At 41.9% G+C, this 18,688-nt stretch overlaps 1 protein-coding gene across 2 annotated transcripts in view; it reads left to right on the top strand.

The window, feature by feature from the left end:
• The window catches only part of PPFIBP2 (PPFIA binding protein 2), a 364,249-nt gene that overhangs the window by 112,082 nt on the left and 233,479 nt on the right, over window positions 1-18,688 (top strand). For both annotated transcript variants that reach the window (XM_082270389.1, XM_082270388.1), the window contains exon 4: window positions 10,325-10,539. In XM_082270389.1, the coding sequence (XP_082126515.1) occupies window positions 10,325-10,539 (215 nt within the window). The remainder of the gene's footprint in view (window positions 1-10,324; window positions 10,540-18,688) is intronic.

Below are 18,688 nucleotides of genomic sequence, written 5' to 3'. Positions count from 1 at the left end.
TCAACCATGGCGAGGCCTGTTCTGAGTGGAATCTGTCCTGTTAAACCGCTGTATGGTCTTGGCCACCATGCTGAAGCTCAGTTTCAGGGTCTTGGCAATCTTCTTAAAGCCTAGGCCATCTTTATGTAGAACAACCATTCTTTTTTCAGATCCTCAGAGAGTTCTTTGCCATGAGCTGCCATGTTGAACTTCCAGTGACCAGTATGAGAGAGTGAGAGCGATAACACCAAATTTAACACACCTGCTCCCCATTGACACCTGAGACCTTGTAATACCAATGAGTCACATGACATCGGGGAGGGAAAATGGTTAATTGGGCCCAATTTGAATATTTTGACTTAGGGGTGTACTCACTTTTGTTGCCAGCGGCTCAGACATTAATGGCTGTGTTGAGTTATTTTGAGGGGACAACAAATTTACACTGTTATACAAGCTGTACACTCACTACTTTACATTGTAGCAAAATAGCATTTCTTCACTGTTGTCACATGAAAAGATATAATAAAATATTTACAAAAATGTGAGGGGTGTACTTTTGTGAGATACTGTATATACACACATATATATATATATATATATATTTCGAATCCGAAAGCAGGTGTGTTACGTAATGGTACGTAGGTGAATGTTCATGTACAGTCTGTGCATGCATCCCAGTGCATGAACATGGGGATATTCGGTCACTTGTGATGATGGGGTGTTGGAGTAGACGTTTGGATAGATGGGATGGCTGCCGGCTCCAAACAGAGCTAGATGGGACTCTGTAAAAAAACAAGCAAGGGAAGGGGGGAAAGAGCAGCGCCACCTCAGTGCAGATTTAAAAGTTTGTTTATTTCATAAAAGCAATCTAAAACTCACAGAGAGGAGATAAAAGGCCAGCATATAAAAACGGTCATCTGCATCACTTCTGGGAGGACTTGGAGGTGAAGTGGAGAAGCCGCTGGTTGAGGCTGTGTCGGTGGTGTCCGGCACTTCCTGGTTCCTCGGCAGTCTTCCAGCGTCCTACGTCACATCCGATAGTGGCAGGTTGGTGCTCGCATTCGGCGCATGCGTGCTCCTTCCTCAGGTGTTCTGCCACCATCGGATGTGACCTAGGACACTGGAAGACTGCCCAGGAACCAGGAAGTGCTGGACACCACCGACCCAGCCCAGACCAGCGGCTTCTCCACTCCACCTCCAAGTCCTCCCTGAAGTGATGCAGATGACCGTTTTTTATATGCTGGCCTTTTATCTCCTCTCTGTGAGTTTTAGATTGCTTTTATGAAATGAACCAACTTTTATATCTGCAGTGAGGTGGCGCTACTCTTTCCCCCTTCCCTTACATAAGTATTCACAGCTTTTGTTCAATACTTTGTTGAAGCATCTTTGGCACCAATTACAGCCTCAAGTCTTTTTGAGTATGATGCTACAAGCTTGGCACACCTATTTTTGGGCAGTTTCTCCCATTCTTTTTTTGCAAGACCTCTCAAGCTCCTTTAGGTTGGATGGGGAGCGTCGGCGGACAGACATTTTCAGATCTCTCCAGAGGTGTTCAATCTGGTTCAAGTCTGGGCTCTGGCTGGGCCACTCAGTCATAGAGTTGTCCCATAGCCACTCTCTTGTTATCTTGGCTGTGTCCTTATGGTCATTGTCCTGTTGGAAGATGAACCTTTGCCCCAGTCTGAGGTCCAGAGCAAATTGCTGCATTCATCTTTCCCTCAATCCTGACTAGTTTCCCAGTTTATGCCACTGAAAAACGACCCCACAGCATGATGCTGCCACCACCATGCTTCACTGTAGGGATGGTATTGGGCAGGTGATGAGCGGCGCCTGGTTTCCTCCAGACATCACACTTGCCATTCAGGCCAAAGAGTTTAATCTTTGTTTCATATGACCAGAGAATTTTGTTTCTCATGGTCTGAGAGTTCTTCAGCAGTAAACTCCAGGTGGGATGTCATGTGCCTTTTACTGGAGGGAGGCCTGGGCCTAATACTAGAATTCCCCTTTAAGTTTATTTGTCATAATAATTTCTGGTTCCTTGTCTTTATTTAGTAGATGAAAAATATCTACACAATAAAAAATTTCGACCAAGCAGATGAATGTTTGTACATCCATTTCTCACAATTTCTTTTAAAGTGGTTCCTTCAAGTCAACATGTCTAATCAAAATAATTTGAATGTTGGTATGAAGCTGAGTGGATGTGACAGGGCTGACATCGCCTGCAGCCCTGTTCATGCTGCTTGGAAAGTCTCCTTCTCCCCTCTTTACTATTAATAAAGGTGCCGCCTTGTCAGAAATGATTCCTTTACTCGTTAATTGGCACATAGTAGAAAACCGCAATTTGTGCTTTGTTTCAGCTTTTGTTATTTCTGTAAACAGAGTGATGGCATGTAGCCGATAAACACATCATAAATCCATTGGACACAAGTTACAGTGCAAATATTTGTGGGATATTGGGTATGTTCTGAGAATTTTCATTTCCTATTGAGCTACAATTCACCAAGTTAATTGAGGCTAGGTTCACACTAATGCAGTGTGGGAAACGCCGTAATGCCTGCAGGTTTCCCACACCATATTCAAATCGCACTGCCCTTGTAATCTGCGGCGGGTGTTTGTGCAATTTTAATGACACCCCAAGCGCAGTGCGTTTGCTGGCATCCGATTGCATGGTGCAAAATGATCAAGCGATCTGGTTGCAGTGCGGTAACAAAATTGCTGTATGAACGTCTTTGGTGCAATTCAGTGCAATTTGAGCTCATTTAAAACCACTTAAGCCCCGGAAGATTTTACCCCCTTCCTGACCAGGGCCTATTTTGCGATTCAGCACTGCATGAATTTAACGGACAATTGCGCAGTCGTGCGATGCTGTACCTAAACGAAATTGGCGTCCTTTTTTTCCCACAAACAGAGCTTTCTTTTGGTGGTATTTGATCACCTGTGCGATTTTTTGATCATGTGCTATAAACAAAAAAAGAGCGTCAATTTTGCAAAAATAATATTTTTCAAATTTTTTTATATGAAATTCCCCCAAAAAAATGTAAAAATCAAAATTTTTTAACATTTTCGGCCAATTTGTTTTATGCTACATATGTTTGGTAAAAAAAATCGCAAAAAGCATATTTTGATTGGTTTGCACAAAAGTTATCGCGTTTACTAGCAAAGGGAAAGATTTTTGTCATTTTTGTTGTTTTTTTTTAACGCGTAATGGCGGCGATCTGCGATTTTTTTTGCGGTACTGCGACATTGCGGCGGACAGATCGGACCCTTGACTGACATTTTTGACACTTTGGGTTACCAGTGACATTTCTACAGTAATCAGTGCTATAAATATGCACTGTTACTATAAAATTACACTGGCAGTGAAGGGGTTAACTTTTTTTGAGAGGGAGGGGCTATGTGTGTCCCTAGGGGCGTGATTCTAACTGTGATTGGCTGTGGCTTGAGATGTATGAACAGTGATCAACGGTTCTACATAGTAGAACCGTATGATCATCATTCATACACCGGGGAGAATGACAGGCGGCTTGTTTACATTAGCTGCCTGCCTTTCTCCCTCTCCACCGACGATCGCGAGTGACCGGCGGACGTCCGCCGGTCACACGCACGGGGGGGGTCCGTGACCGCGCGGGAGCGCACCTCCGGCGGCGCGCGCTCGCTCCTGAGACCCTCACAGGCTAGCGACGTAGACCTACGTCGCTCTGCCTGTGAGGGGCTGACTGCCGCAGTAAATATACTGAGCAGTCGGCAAGCGGTTAAAATGAATGGGCTCAAATCACACCGCACTGAATTACATGTGAATTGAACAAGAATGCAGTGAGGTTCCTGTGCGATTCACATGCGGTTCATAGTTGGAACTGAGCTTGAAGGTGGGCACAGCATTAAAAAGTAGAGAGATAGCAAAACAAATATTTCACATTCATGATAAGAAAGTTTAAAACATACCTCTCATTGTACACACTGGAAAGGTGTAGAGTGCCAAGCCAGTGGTAAAGTCTAAAATACATTGGTTACAGTGGGGTTGATTTACTAACACTGGAGAGTGCAAAATCTGGTGCAGCTGTGCATGGTAGCCAATCAGCTGCTAATTTCATGGTTGGGCTCACACTAATGCGGTGTACCGCATTGCATGTCATTTGTACAGGAATCGCACCAGATTCCTGTACACATGACATGCGAATTCAGTGCGGTGCGAATTGAGCCATACATTATGTATGGCTCAATGCACACTGGATCCACACCAAAAAGGTGCAGAACCCTTTTTTTTGTCCGAACTGGAATCAGATCCCATGGGTGTTCATACTAATGCAATCCGATTCCACAGTTCGCACTGCATGCTGCAAACCTATTTTGGGGTGTCATCAACTTTATATTGACACCCGCAGCGGTTCGCAGAGCGCAGTGGGAACCCGCACAGGAATTACTGTGGTTCCCGCATTGCATCAGTGTGAACCCAGACTCAAGCTTTGACAAAAAAACTTGGAAGTTGATTGGTTTCTATGAAGAGCTGAACCAGATTTCACCCTCTAATTGTAATAAATCAACCCCAGTATCTCTTATGGCTGGAATACACGATAAGAAAATCGGCTGAAAATTTCCGTTCAGCCGATATTCTACTCATTAATGCCCAGCCATCAATGAGCGATATCGATATTGTGAACGGAAAATACCGTTTGAAAAAAACGAAAAATTCTGTCGTCTCGTTTGCGAATGAACGATATTCTATACATTGGTGTTAAGGTCGTTCATTTGAAATCTGTAGAACATTATCACGCTGAACACTGTTTCGATGGTCGGCGGTCAACGGTTGGGCGATATTCGGCCCGTGTATGTTGGGAACGTTTTCGACCAACGAACACTTTTTCATAAGTCGGTGGTCGAATGATCGGGCAATATTGTACTCATGTATTCCGGCCATTACTCATACAAATGTTTCAGGGGTTGTAGAGGGCGCCTTCATCGGGGCATTAAATAGTCATAGAGGATGAAATCAGGACTAATGGGAAAGAAAATTATTATAGATTTGTTGGATTGGAGATCAGTAAGTGGCTAGACCAGCCTTTCTCAACATGGAGGAACCCTTGAAATAACTTTCCGATCTCAGGGAACCCTTTCTAATAATTACTATATCTACAGCTTATGGTACGTAAGCATGATTATCACTGTGAACAATGTTCCTTACATTTGTAGTCTTTAGGAAGAATATCATGCTTACAAATAGCTAAAAGATCATCGGTGTAAGTAGTTCCTCATCTAAGAGGCAGAAGTTGCTTATTGCTCATGGAACCCATACAATTCTGGTGAGGAACCCTGGCTGAGAAAGACACACACTGCACTCCAAGAACAACAAATACCAAGAGGCTCTGGGAACAGTCAGGCATACATATGTAGTCAGATGAAGGAAAACTTCAAAACATGTTCAATAGCTCTGGCGAGGCAACTCCCATACACCAAGACTTCCATTGGTGGGCACCCAACACTATCTCAAGACAAAGAAATACAGAAAGAAGTGCCAGATCAAAACCGGATGAAAGAATCCCAAATAATTTAAATTATTGGTACAAAAAGTCATATAAAAGCAGTGAATGTGTTTCAGGGGCAACAGCACACCCCTTTCTGAGCAGCAATAAACCTCCACTGCTTAGTAACTGCTGTCAATTTGATGTAGAGAGTTCAATACTGGTTCTAATGTAGATCTCTGAAGTAACTGTTTTCTTCGAGTCTACCCGAGCTTTATTCTGTGTTAAGCCGTGATTAAGGGGGGTGGTGTTGCCCCTGAAATGCGTTGCCTGATGACTTTTTTTTTTACCAGTTATTAAAATGATCTTAAACTATTTCATCTGGTTTTTGGCTGACATTTCTTTCTGTATTTCTATATTTTGACTCACACTGGAGGCAGTGCAAGTGTTGCAGTTTTGACAAAAAAAAATAAATATATATATAAATCAGCATTCTATTGGTGGGATCACTGCACTTGAGTTTCTGAGTCTGCAGATTTTTGTGCCCATTGTGAGACAATCCCACTCTTTTTGCTGGGATTTCAACATATTTTATATTTTAAAAATATGAAAGGAGGATCTGCAACATCTAAAACTGCCATGTGGACAGGAACAGTTAAAAAAATGGTAGGACCCTAAAGAAGGAGTCCTCTAGAACAGTGGTTCTCAAATCCGGTCCTCGGGACCCACCAACAGGCCAGGTTTGCAAGATAACTAAATTACATCACAGGTGATCTCATTTGCTTCTCAGTGATTGCAGTATTCTAGTCTGCATCCCCCAAGGTAATACTTAAAATCTGGCCTGTTAGTGGGTCCCGAGGACCGGATTTGAGAACCACTGCTCTAGAACTCCTGAAGCACATTGGATAATTAATGGATACTGTGAACAATTAATTCTATCTGGACATTACCATTGGCATGGTGCTATTGGTTATATGAAGAGTAGGGTCACCAATAAGGGTGTACCATCGGCACTGCTTATTGGTAATTACTAGAACTAACCCACTTGTGGCTCCCTTGCAGCAGCTAAAAGCCGTCTTCTTCTCCTCTGGAAGGCTGCAGGGGAGGCCATAAGGAGATTGGTTCCAGTAATTGCCCCTCCCCCACTGATCACCCCTCCTGTCCATGATCCCCTTCCCTCTGCTGCCCGGATCCCCCTGTTTGCCCCTTTTCCCCACAGTGCTGCCAGGTTCCCCTCCTCTTCCTCCCGCGGGCTGCTGCAGGCACATAGGCAAATCATTTCAAGATAGAAAGCGGGGAGGTAAATATGTTAGATTAACCGACCCCTTTCTTTTCTGAATGAACACACGGTACTGATTTATTCATAACTAAAGCATAGTAAACTCTGTTTACTATGCTTCTGTTTATGAATGAACAGTAAGCCTCTGTACAGAGGCTGTTAATTCAGCTGAGGTTGTAAAGAAAGGATTGGGATTTGTGTCCTCAGTCCCTTTCTCTGTCTAAAAACTGAGACATCAGGGGTCTGTTTAGACCCCGGTTTTTTCTCCAAAGCCCCCCAAAATTGTGAAAAAAAATTGTAAAAAATAATAAACAATTGTAAAAAAATATTTAACGGTTCATTCACATAAGTTCTCTGGCCAATATAGTATGAAAGAGCGGTTTGTGTGGCTGTCAGAGCCGCATACCTGCATCCATGTCCCTGTCAAATTAGGACTTGCGTCTATATGTACAGGCATACCCCACTTTTAAGTACACAATGGGACCAGAGCATGTATGTAAAACGAAAATGTACTTAAAGTGAAGCAATACCTTTTTTCATTTCTCAATGCATGTAAATACACTAGCTCCATAGGAAATCTTGGTCAGCTTGACATGGCATTGCTCCCAAACCATGTGACAAGGACACCAAGCTTGGGGAGCATGTTAAGGGGATCCAGGACTATGACATGGTAGATTACCTGGGCAAGCTGGCCGGCCACAAAAAAAGATATGTTGTAGTCCTGGGTCCCCTCTCTGTGCTCCCTAAGTTTGGTATCCCTGTCACTTATGGTTTGGGAGCAGTGCCATGTCAAGCTGACCAAGATTTCCTATAAAAGCCAATGTTAAAAACTGGGAGTAGTGTCATGCCAAGCTGAACAAGCCGTGTCCTTACTCGCGAGTGTACGTAAAGCGAGTGTACTTAAAGCGGGGTATGCCTGTATACAGGTGCTGCGTCCCCATAGCATAGCATAGACTGCCTGCACACACCTCCAGCCATTTAAAATAAAAAAAATTGTTAAATCACACTTTACAGGCCAACAGGCCACAGTGCCCATGTAAATGAGCCCCAAGACGTCATTCATACATGGAGCTTTATTTATTAACTCAATACAGTTTTATACTTTGAATTCAACAGGGATTTTGTAAACTTTTGTGTATGTGTCTGCTAATAATTATCTTAGTGGATCTTTAGCTAAAATAGTTATGATATTTGGGGAGGGGGGCAAAAGGGACCTTGTCAGGTAGCCTGTGATTTCTAACAGCAGCCCTTTAGTGGTCTCTTTGTAGTCTCATGGGGAAATAGTAGTGAGTCCTCCTGGCTTAGTTCCTGGGTGCGTTCCCACCTATTGTGCAATCTCATTCTTCTGCTGCAGCAGAGTTGTTCTCTGTCCACTCCCCTTTATTTTCAATATTATACAATAACGAATTAAAATGTATAATAAATAATATTAAAATAATTGAAATCATTACATAATATTTATTGCTATGAATGTATCAGAGAAGTAATGCCTAATAATGCCTAATGTACAGTCTTAAGTGCATAGGTTTGACCAACAGAGTCCATTAGACATTAAAAAAACTTCTGATTTCATAAGATAAGGAAACCTCTGCAGCATCTTCGGAAAAAAGTATTTAGGTAGATAGGCCCTTGCAGTGAACATTCATTAGTAGGTTTGGGTTAGTTATGTGCTTTCTTGGTAAAGTTGCCTGCTCTAGCACTTCATCATTATTATTTTGTACATATTTCCAGACTTCTCCTATTCAGCCAGTGCTGTGGGGACACCAAGTGGTGAAATATGAAAATCTTAAATTCCTTTGAAAAAAAGTAATCTGTGATAAAGGACTGCGGGGAATCCCCCTTAAGGGCAATTCTACCATAAGATCATCCCTCATCTTTCCCATTATGTAGAACATTATTTAGTAGGTTATTAATTTAGAATAAATATAGTGAAGCAATCAGTAAATAATTTAAGCTATCAATGATTGTGAGCGTCCAGGGCAGCCTTTCTAAACCTACTTACCCCAGATGAACGCTTTCAATAATTTTAGGGTCTTGAGGAACCCCTGCAGAAACCAATTTATTGGAGTTCAGAGGGATCTCTGCCTCCCTCTGAATTCTGTTTTGTTTTAATGGTTCTTATATGTTACAGAATTTCGTTTTGTAATTCACACGATTTTGAAATGAAATTAACAAGTTAAATGTCAATGAGATTTTAGTAATTTGGTTTACATCTATTTTAAAATCTAAAGTCTAGCTGTCTAACAAGGATTCTTTAGCACAGTTTAATGTGACAAAGCAGTCAGTCTAGAAATGTACCTTTACCATTTAATTCCTTATTAGGAGCAGGAGTACTTTATCACATGTGACTGTGATCTCTATTCTTTTGGCCTCGGAGGAGCCAATCACGACATTGACATCATAAAAGCATATCCCGCCCACTCCTATCTTTGATTGCTGGATTACACTGATAATGTTATTGTTATTGTTATATATACTTCCTCCATTGATATGGTGGATTTCCTGCATTCCAGTGTTAATTTTGTTAACGAAAACATTTTTGTCAAAATTTTCGTCAGAGGGCCTCTTTACTTTGACGAAAACGAAAAGTACACATTTTCATCCACTGACGAAAACTATGACAAAAAAATCAAGAGCAGACCACTGTCCAGAGCTCTGTGTGCAATAGAGGCCTCCCCTCAGATCAATATCCAGAGCACTGTGCATTACAGGCCTCCCTTCAGACCACCATCCAGAGCACTGTGTGCATTACAGGCCTCCTCTGACTACCAGAATTCAGAGCACTGTGCATTACAGGCCTCCTCGGACCACCATCCAGAGCACTGTACATTGCAGGCCTACTCAGTCCACCACTCCAGAGCACTGTGTGCATTACAAGCCTCCTCATACCATCCAGAACACTGTGTGCATTACCAGCCTCCTCAAACCATCCAGAGCACTGTGTGCATTACAGGCCTCCTTCTTAAAATGTCCATGTCCAGAGCACAGTGCAGCATTACAGGCCTCCTCAGACCATCCAGAGTGGCTAAATCTGTATCTGTGTGTTTATTCAAACCTTAATACCACAAATAATATCATGATATTAGATTTTTTTACTCCAGGAGTATATAATGAGTTTTGAAATTCTAGAGAACTGCTTAAATAATACATTACAATTTAACTAAACACATTCGATTTTAGTCAAATAAAATGATTTTAATCGACTAAATTGATTTTAGTCGACTAAAATGTACTGCAGATTTTGTCGACTAAATATGACTCAAATTAAAACAATTGCAGATGACTAAAATGCGACTAAAACTAAAATGGCATTTTAATCAAAAGACTATGACTAAAACCAAATCAAAACTTGATGCCAAAATGAACACTGCTGCATTCTGCATAGCACTGAGGAATAGGTAAAAAAATGGTCCTAAGCAAACGAGAAGTAGAAGAAAGTGTAAAGTCAGTGCTATATCACTCACAAATTACTCGCCTTACACTGTTGTAAATATAATGTTGCCTGAGTCTTAATCCGCTTTATTATAAAATTGTCCCAAAACCACAATGGTTTCCCTTTAAATGCACAAAGAAAAACTGACATGTTACTATGCTCCTTTATTGCCAACAGGGACAAAGGCAGTCACTGAGTTTGCCAATGGAGTCTTTGAAGTGGGATCGCCGATGCCAGTGGAATACTTTGGAACTATAACAATTTTGCATCTAGTAGAGGAGTTAAAAATATCCCTTGAAATGGTGGAAAGTCCGCAGGAACGGGAAGCTTTGAGAAACCAAATACCCAATACCACAGCATTTTATGTCATGGAGTGGCTGGAGAGTACGCTGGTGAGTAGATCGCCTGGCCATTCTTACTGTACTGCGATATTTCATTTATTTTATAGAAACTATAATTTAGACAACTTTTTAACGAACCCATGAACCTAAAACACAGACAAAGGAATTGTGGGGGAGAATTATTATGTTGACCGTTCCACAAGACAGTGCAGAATGAACAGAATTGTCTTTTATGAGGTCATTTTTCTATAAGCGGTGTTCTTCATTAGCTCACCTTCATTATGGACAGAAGTGAATTGTTGAGCAAACCTTATGGCGATGCTATAAAAGCTGATATTTTTCAACCACACCGGGAACATTTGCCAGGGCATAAGATCTACTTCTGATACCTAAATTTGCTTAGATGAGAGTTAGAGAGACCCTGCCACCATCTGGTACTTCTAAACTAAAGGCAGGAAGGGAATCCATTTTAATAGTACTTACAGAAACTCTAACCTGTACTTCTACAGAAAAAACATTGCTTATGGTAGTCTCCGTAAGGCCTGGTTCACACCTATGCAGGTTGCAGTTTGCAAATCCCAGGTGCATTTTGCATTTTTCAATACACATTTTTGATCTATTGAAGTCTACCTGTTGAAGTATAGAACCAAAAAAACAGAAAAAAGTCCCTGGCCCATTCCATAAATTGCACAGATGTGAACGCGATCCATAGAAAACCATGTTAAATGGACTGTAGAGTTTCTGTAAAATGAAAAATGCACTAAAAATGAATAGGTGTGAACCAGGCCTTAGAGAGCTTTCCGGGCCACCAGCAGCAAGTAGAATAATACCCACATTGCATATTTATTATTGAAATTTGTTTGGTCTGGAATTCCCTTTTAGGCCTGGTTCACACCTATGCATTTTTTAGTGCATTTTCAGTTTTGCAGAAACACACTACAGTCCATTTAATAACCACTTAAGCCCTGGAAGATTTTATCCCCTTCCTAACCAGGGCCTATTTTGTGATTCGGCATTGCGTGAATTTAACGGACAATTGCGCGGTCATGCGATGCTGTACCTAAATGAATTTGACGTCCTTTTCTTCCCACAAACAGAGCTTTCTTTTGGTGGTATTTGATCACCTGTGTGATTTTTTGATCATGCGCTATAAACAAAAAAATAGCGTCAATTTTGCAAAAATAACAATATTTTTCACATTTTTTTATATGAAATTCCCCAAAAAAAATGTAAAAATCAAAATTTTTTAACATTTTAGACCAATTTTTTTTTTTTACCATATGTTTGTTAAAAAAAAATTGCAAAAAGCGTATTTTGAATGGTTTGCGCAAAAGTTATTGCGTTTACTAACAAAGGGAAAGATTTTTGTCATTTTTGTTGTTTTTTTTTTAACGCATAATGGCGGCGATCTGCGATTTTTTTTTGCGGGACTGCGACATTGCGGCGGACAGATCGGACCCTTGACTGACATTTTTGACACTTTTGGGGTTACCAGTGACATTTCTACAGTAATCAGTGCTATACATATGCACTGTTACTGTAAAAATGACACTGGCAGTGAAGGGGTAACTTTTTTGAGAGGGAGGGGTTAAGTGTGTCCCTAGGGGCGTGTTTCTAACTGTGATTGGCTGTGGCTTGATGTGTAAGGTCCTACATAGTAGAACCGTTTGATCACCATTCTTACACAGGGGAGACTGACAGGCGGCTTTGTTTACACTAGCCGCCTGCATTTCTCCCGCTGTCACGGACGATCGCGAGTGCCCGGCGGACATCGGACCGAGCTGGAGCGGGAGCGTGCATCCGGCAGCGCGCGCTCGCTCCCAAAACCCTTACAGGCTAGCGATGTGCCCTACGCCGCTTTGCCTGTGAGGGGCTGACAGCCAACGTAAATAGTCGTGCGGCAGTCGCAAGTGGTTAACATGGTTTTCTATGGGTCACGTTCACATCTGTGCATTTTATAGAGAGGGCAAGTGACTTTTTTTCTGGTTTTTGATTCCATAGACCTCAATGGATCAAAACGTGTATTGAAAAATGCAAAATGCACCTGGAATATGCAAACTGCAACCTGCATAGGTGTGAACCAGGCCTTAGGTATAATTTGCAGGATTTGAATAATGTACAATTACTGCGCCTCTTTGACTTTGTAGATGTTGCAGTTCTTCTCACACTGGAATATATTTTGGATCATTTTTTAAAGAAAATTAAATATAAAATACACATTTCATAAGAAGTTACACTTGACCTTTCCAGCACAATACTATTAGATGGATGTCACTGAATATTCCTCTGCAGAGGCAAAGAGCATTAATTGAACAGCAGCTGCGTTCAATCACAATGACACTTGGGTAGACCTTGATTGAAACACTGAGAGATGCTCTAGTTTTAATAACTTGAGTTACTGCCAAATGATCTTATAATTAAATTGCCTTTTGCTGAAAGACAGAGCAAGATGGACTTTGTCAGTAGTACCTTAGAATGTTGCCAACTGTCTCTGCACATACTGTATATATACACTACTGTACAAAAGTGTTAGGCAGGTGTGAACAAATGCTATCAAACAAAATGGAAAATAAGGGAACAGAAGAGAAATTCATATCAAATCAATATTTGGTGTGACCACTCTTTGCCTTCAACACAGCATCAGCTCTTCTAGGTACACTTGCACACAGTTTTTGAAAGAACTTGGCAGGTAGGTTGTTTCAAACAGCTTCGAGAACTAACCATAGATCTTCTGTGGATGTAGACTACCTCAAATCCTTCTATCTCTTCATGTAATCCCAGACAGACTCCATGATGTTGAGATCAGGGCTCTGTGGGGGCCAAACCATCACTTTCAGGACTCCTTGTTCTTCTTTAAGCTGAAGAAGAATGACATATTCTTAACCACTTGCCGACTGCGGCACGACTATTTACGTCGGCAGTCAGCCCCTCACAGGCAGAGAAACGTAGGGCTACGTCGCTAGCCTGTGAGGGTTTTGGGAGCGAGCGCACGTCGCCGGAGGCGCGCTCCCGCGTGGTCACGGACCCCCCCGAGCGTGTGCCCGGCGGACCCGATGTCCGCCGGGCACTCGCGATCGTCCGTGACAGCAGGAGAAAGGCAGGCGGCTAGTGTAAACAAAGCCGCCTGTCAGTTCTCCCTGTGTAAGAATGATGATCAAACAGTTCTACTATGTAGGACCGATGATCACTGTTCTTACACATCAAGCCACAGCCAATCACAGTTAGAAGCACGCCCCTAGGACACACTTAACCCCTCCCTCTCCAATACAGTTAACTCCTTCACTGCCAGTGTCATTTTTACAGTAACAGTGCATATATATAGCACTGATTACTGTAGTAATGTCACTGGTAACCCCAAAAGTGTCAAAAATGTCAGTCAAGGGTCCGATCTGTCCGCCCCAATGTCGCAGTCCCCCAAAAAAAATCGCAGATCGCCGCCATTACGCGCTACAAAAAAAAAAAAAATGACAAAAATCTTTCCCTTTGTTAGTAAACGCAATAACTTTTGCGCAAACCAATCAAAATACGCTTTTTGCGATTTTTTTTTTACCAAACATATGGTAAAAAAAAATTGGCCTAAAATGTTAAAAAATTTTGATTTTTACATTTTTCTTTGGGGAATTTCATATAAAAAAATGTGAAAAATATTGTTATTTTTGCAAAATTGACGCCCTTTTTTTTTTTTATAGCGCATGATCGAAAAATTGCACAGGTGATCAAATACCACCAAAAGAAAGCTCTGTTTGTGGGAAAAAAAAGGACGCCAAATTCGTTTAGGTACAGCGTCGCACGACCGCGCAATTGTCCGCTAAAATCACGCAGTGCCGAATCGCAAAATAGGCCCTGGTCAGGAAGGGGGTAAAAAATCTTCCGGGGCTTAAGTGGTTAATGACATTGGTTGTATGTTTGGGGTTGTTGTTCTGTTGCAGAATACATTTGGGCCAACCACATGCCTCCCTGATGGTATGAAATGATGGATGAGTATCTGCCTGTATTTCTCAACAATGAGAACACCATCCTGACCAAATGTCTAACTTCATTTGGAGAAATGCAGGTTCAAACTTGCAAGAAACCTACACCGTGTTTCACTGTTGCCTGCAGACACTCATTATTGTACCACTCTCCAGCCCTTCGCGAACAAACTGCCTCCTGCTACAGCCAAATATTTCAAATTTACTTATCAGTCATTTTTCTGAAACACAGTTCCTATGTTTTCCCACATAGTTGAGTCGTGTAGTCTTGTTTCCACGTTGGAGGTATGGCTTTTTGGCCATAATTCTTTCATGAAGACCAGTTCTGGACAGACGTCTCTGTACAGTAGATGGGTGTACCTGGATCCCGCTGGTTTCTATCAGTTCTCTACTGATGGCAATGCTGGACATCTTCTGATGTCAAAGGGAAGTAAGCATTATGTGTCTTTCGATGGCTGAAGTAAATCTCATTGGCAAACCACTGCATCTAAAGTCCCCAACATTGCCCATTTCTTTGTGCTTCTTCAAAAGAGCTTGAACAGCCAATCGTGAAACCCCAGTCTGCTTTGAAATCTTTGAATGGGAGAGACCTTGCTGATGCAGTAAAACTACCTTGTGTCCCTTTGCTGTGCTCCATCTTGCCATGGTGTATGACCTGTGACATGAAACTGTCTTCCACAACCTCACCTTAGTAGCAGAGCTTGACTGTTCCTCACCCAGTTTTAAGCCTTCTACACAGCTGTCTCTGTCACTTCCATACCAGGCCTATTTCGGGCACTTTGTGTTTACAAGTTAAAACCAGTATTTTTTCCTAGAAAACTACTTAGAACCCCCAAACATTATATATATTTTTTTAGCAAAGACTCTTGAGAATAAAATGGCGGTCATTGCAATATTTGTTGTCACGCGGTATTTGCGCAGCGGTCTTTAAAACGCCATTTTTTTGCGAAAAATTACATTTCACTGCATTTAAAAAATACTAAACAGTAAAGTTAGCCCATTTTTTTTGTATATTGTGAAAGATGATGTCATGCCGAGTAAATAGATACCCAACATGTTACGGTTTAAAATTGCGCCCCCCTGTGGGATGGCGACAAACTACGGTCAATAGAGATCTCAATAGGCGACACTTTAAATTTATTTATCGGTTACCAGTTTAGAGGTAGAGTGTAGCTCTTTTTTTTAAATTATTGCTCACACTCTGGCGATCGCGGCGATACCTCACATGTGTGGTTTGAACAGCGATTTCATTCGCGGCTCGACTTTCGTATACGTTTTTTTTGTGCGCGAGCTAACGGTGATCGGGGCGGCTAAATTTTTTTTTTCCCATTTATTTTATTTATTGACCCCTCCACTACACTTCCCTGTATGCAAAACGCCGAAAACGGCGTTTTTGCATACAGCCGTTTTTCAAATCTGGCGCCGTTTTGCAGCACACTAACCCGGTAGTGACGTCATGGACGCCGCCTCCGGGTTACGTCATCGGAGACCCAATCGATGCCGTTTCCGGCATTCATCGGGACTCCATCCAGCCGGCGGACGTGCCGGCTGGGTGCTCGGGGCTCCCGGTGGGACGGGAGCCCCGGTAAAAGCCGCGGAAGGCGGCGGGAGGGGGGGGGACGTCCCCTCCCGCCCCCCAGGGTAACGATCGAGCGGCTCCCGAGCCGCATCGATCGGTACCGGCGGAAAGCCGACCGTCGGCTTCAAACAACGGTACTGGGATGATGCCTCTAGCTAGAGGCATCATCCCGGTATACCCCCGCAAAGTTTACGACGTCATATGACGTCGTCCTAGGGGGAAGTGGTTAATAACTGTGTTTCAACCTACATATGAAATGATGATTGTTAACATCTGCTTGGTATAGTTGGTTAATCATACACCTGATTCTAGTCCTACAAAATCCCTGACTTTGTGCAAGTGTGAAAAGTATACAAGTGTAAATAATGATTCTGGTTTGAAGCCAAAGGGTTGTCACCCCAAATATTTGTTTGATTTAGATTTTTCTTCTGGTTGCTCACTTTGCATTTTGTAAATTGATAAAAAAAAAATAAACAATTAAAATATATATTTTTGAAAGTATTCCTAGTTTACAGGTTTGCTTTACATTTGCCTAAAACTTTTGCACAGTACTGTGTATATATATATATATATATATATATATATATATATATATATATATATATATATATATATATATATACAGTATATATATACACACTGCCTAGCCAAAGAAAAAAGTTGCCACCTGGATTTACCTAAGCAACTAACTAAACTAAGCATGCAGTAACTATCCTATTGGATAGTCACTGCATGTGCCCAAAGGATGAGGTTAGCTGACTACCTGAATATACTGAATGACCAGGTTATTCCATCGATGGATTTTTTCTTCCCTGATGGCACGGTTATATTTCAAGATGACAATGCCAGGATTCATCGGGCTCAAATTGTATAAGAGTGGTTCGGGGAGCATGAGACATCATTTTCTCACATGGATTGGCCACCACAGAGTCCATAATTTAACCCCATTGAGAATCCTTGGTTATGTGCTTGAGAAGACTTTGTGCAGCGGTCGGACTCTCCCATCATCAATACAAGATCTTGGTGAAAAATGAATGCAACACTGGATGGAAATAAATCTTGTGACATTGCAGAAGCTTATCGAAACAATGCCACAGCCAATGCGTGCCGTAACCAAAGCCAACTAATTATTAGAGTGTGACTTTTTTTTTTGTGGCGACTATTTTTTTGGCTAGGCAGTGTGTATATATATATATATATACCGATCAGCTATAGCATTATGACCACTGACAGGTAAAGGGAATATCTCGTTGCAATGGCATCTGAAAATTGGTGGGATATATTAGGCAGTAAGTAACCATGTTGTCCATGAAGTTGATGTGGTGAAAGCAGGAAACAATGGGCATCCCAATTTGTTGTTTTGAAGCCCATGGTGACCTGTGTCCACTGCCAAAAGCTTCTACAATGGTCACATGAACATCAGAACTGGACTAGGGAGCAATGGAAGAAGGTGGCCTGGTCTGATGGATCATGATTTCTTTTATATCATGTAGATGGCCGGGTGTGTATGCGTCACTTACCTGGGGAAAAGATGGCACCAGAATGTGGTATAATAGCACAGTTGTGCGACGCTGTACCTAAATAAAATTGATGTTCTTTTTTTCCCACAAATAGAGCTTTCTTTTGGTGGCATTTGATTACCTGTCCGATTTTTTTTTTTGCGCTATAAACAAAAAAAGAGCGACAATTCTGAAAAAAAAAACTATATTTTTCACATTCTGCTATATAACATTCCCCCCAAAAAAATGTAAAAATCAAAATTTTTTAACATTTCAGGCCAATTTGTTTTCTGCTACATACTGTATTTTTGGTAAAAAAAAAATCCCAATAATTTTGATTGGTTTGCGCAAAAGTTATTGCATCTACTTACTACCGGAAAGATTAATGTCATTTTTACTGTTTTTTTTTTTTTTTTTTTTTACTAGTAATTCAATTTTTTGCAGGACTGCAACATTGCGGCGGACAAATCAGACCCCTGACTGACATTTTTGACACTTTTGGGGTACCAGTGACATTACTACAGTAACCAGTGCTAAAAATTTGCACTGTTACTGTAATAATGACACTGGCAGGGAAGGGGTTAACAGTGTGGGTGATCAAGGGGTTAAATGTGTACCTAGGGGTGTGTTTCTTACTGTGGGGGGCGTAGCTTGTGGAATGACCATAGAGACCTGTTATTCCTATATAGAAGGATCACAGGGGTTCTATGATCATTCCAAGGAGAAGAACGGTCAGCTGTTTGTACAAGAGCTGACCGTCCTTCTCTCTCGGCAGGGAACGATCGCGGGTGTCAGGCGGCAATCAAAGCCTCCACAGTCCTCCAGACTGACTCACACCAGCCCGACGGGCTGGCTCTGCAGGAGATCTCCCAGGGAAGGGATGAAGACTTGGTCTTCGGGTTACATATAGCAGCCTTCCCCCTTTGTAAGTCCCCATTAGTGCTACTCTACTCACACTGTTCTTTCACTGTCCGCCTCCAGGAAGGGCTTCCTCCTTGTGTTGTGGCAGGATCCTTCCAGCACCCAAGCCCTGGCCCAAGGTCACCCTCCCTCCCCCACAGACTATAGCTCAACAAGGGAGATCGCTGTACTAACATGGTATAGTTAGTACAGGGGCTCCTCCTGAGGTTTTGTTTTTTTTTCAGCCCGCT

Source organism: Pelophylax lessonae (assembly GCF_965119305.1).
Source record: "Pelophylax lessonae genome assembly, chromosome: 10".
Lineage (NCBI taxonomy): Eukaryota > Metazoa > Chordata > Amphibia > Anura > Ranidae > Pelophylax > Pelophylax lessonae.
The sequence above is the reverse complement of the archived record's forward strand: the minus strand, read 5'-3'. Positions and strand labels throughout refer to the sequence as shown.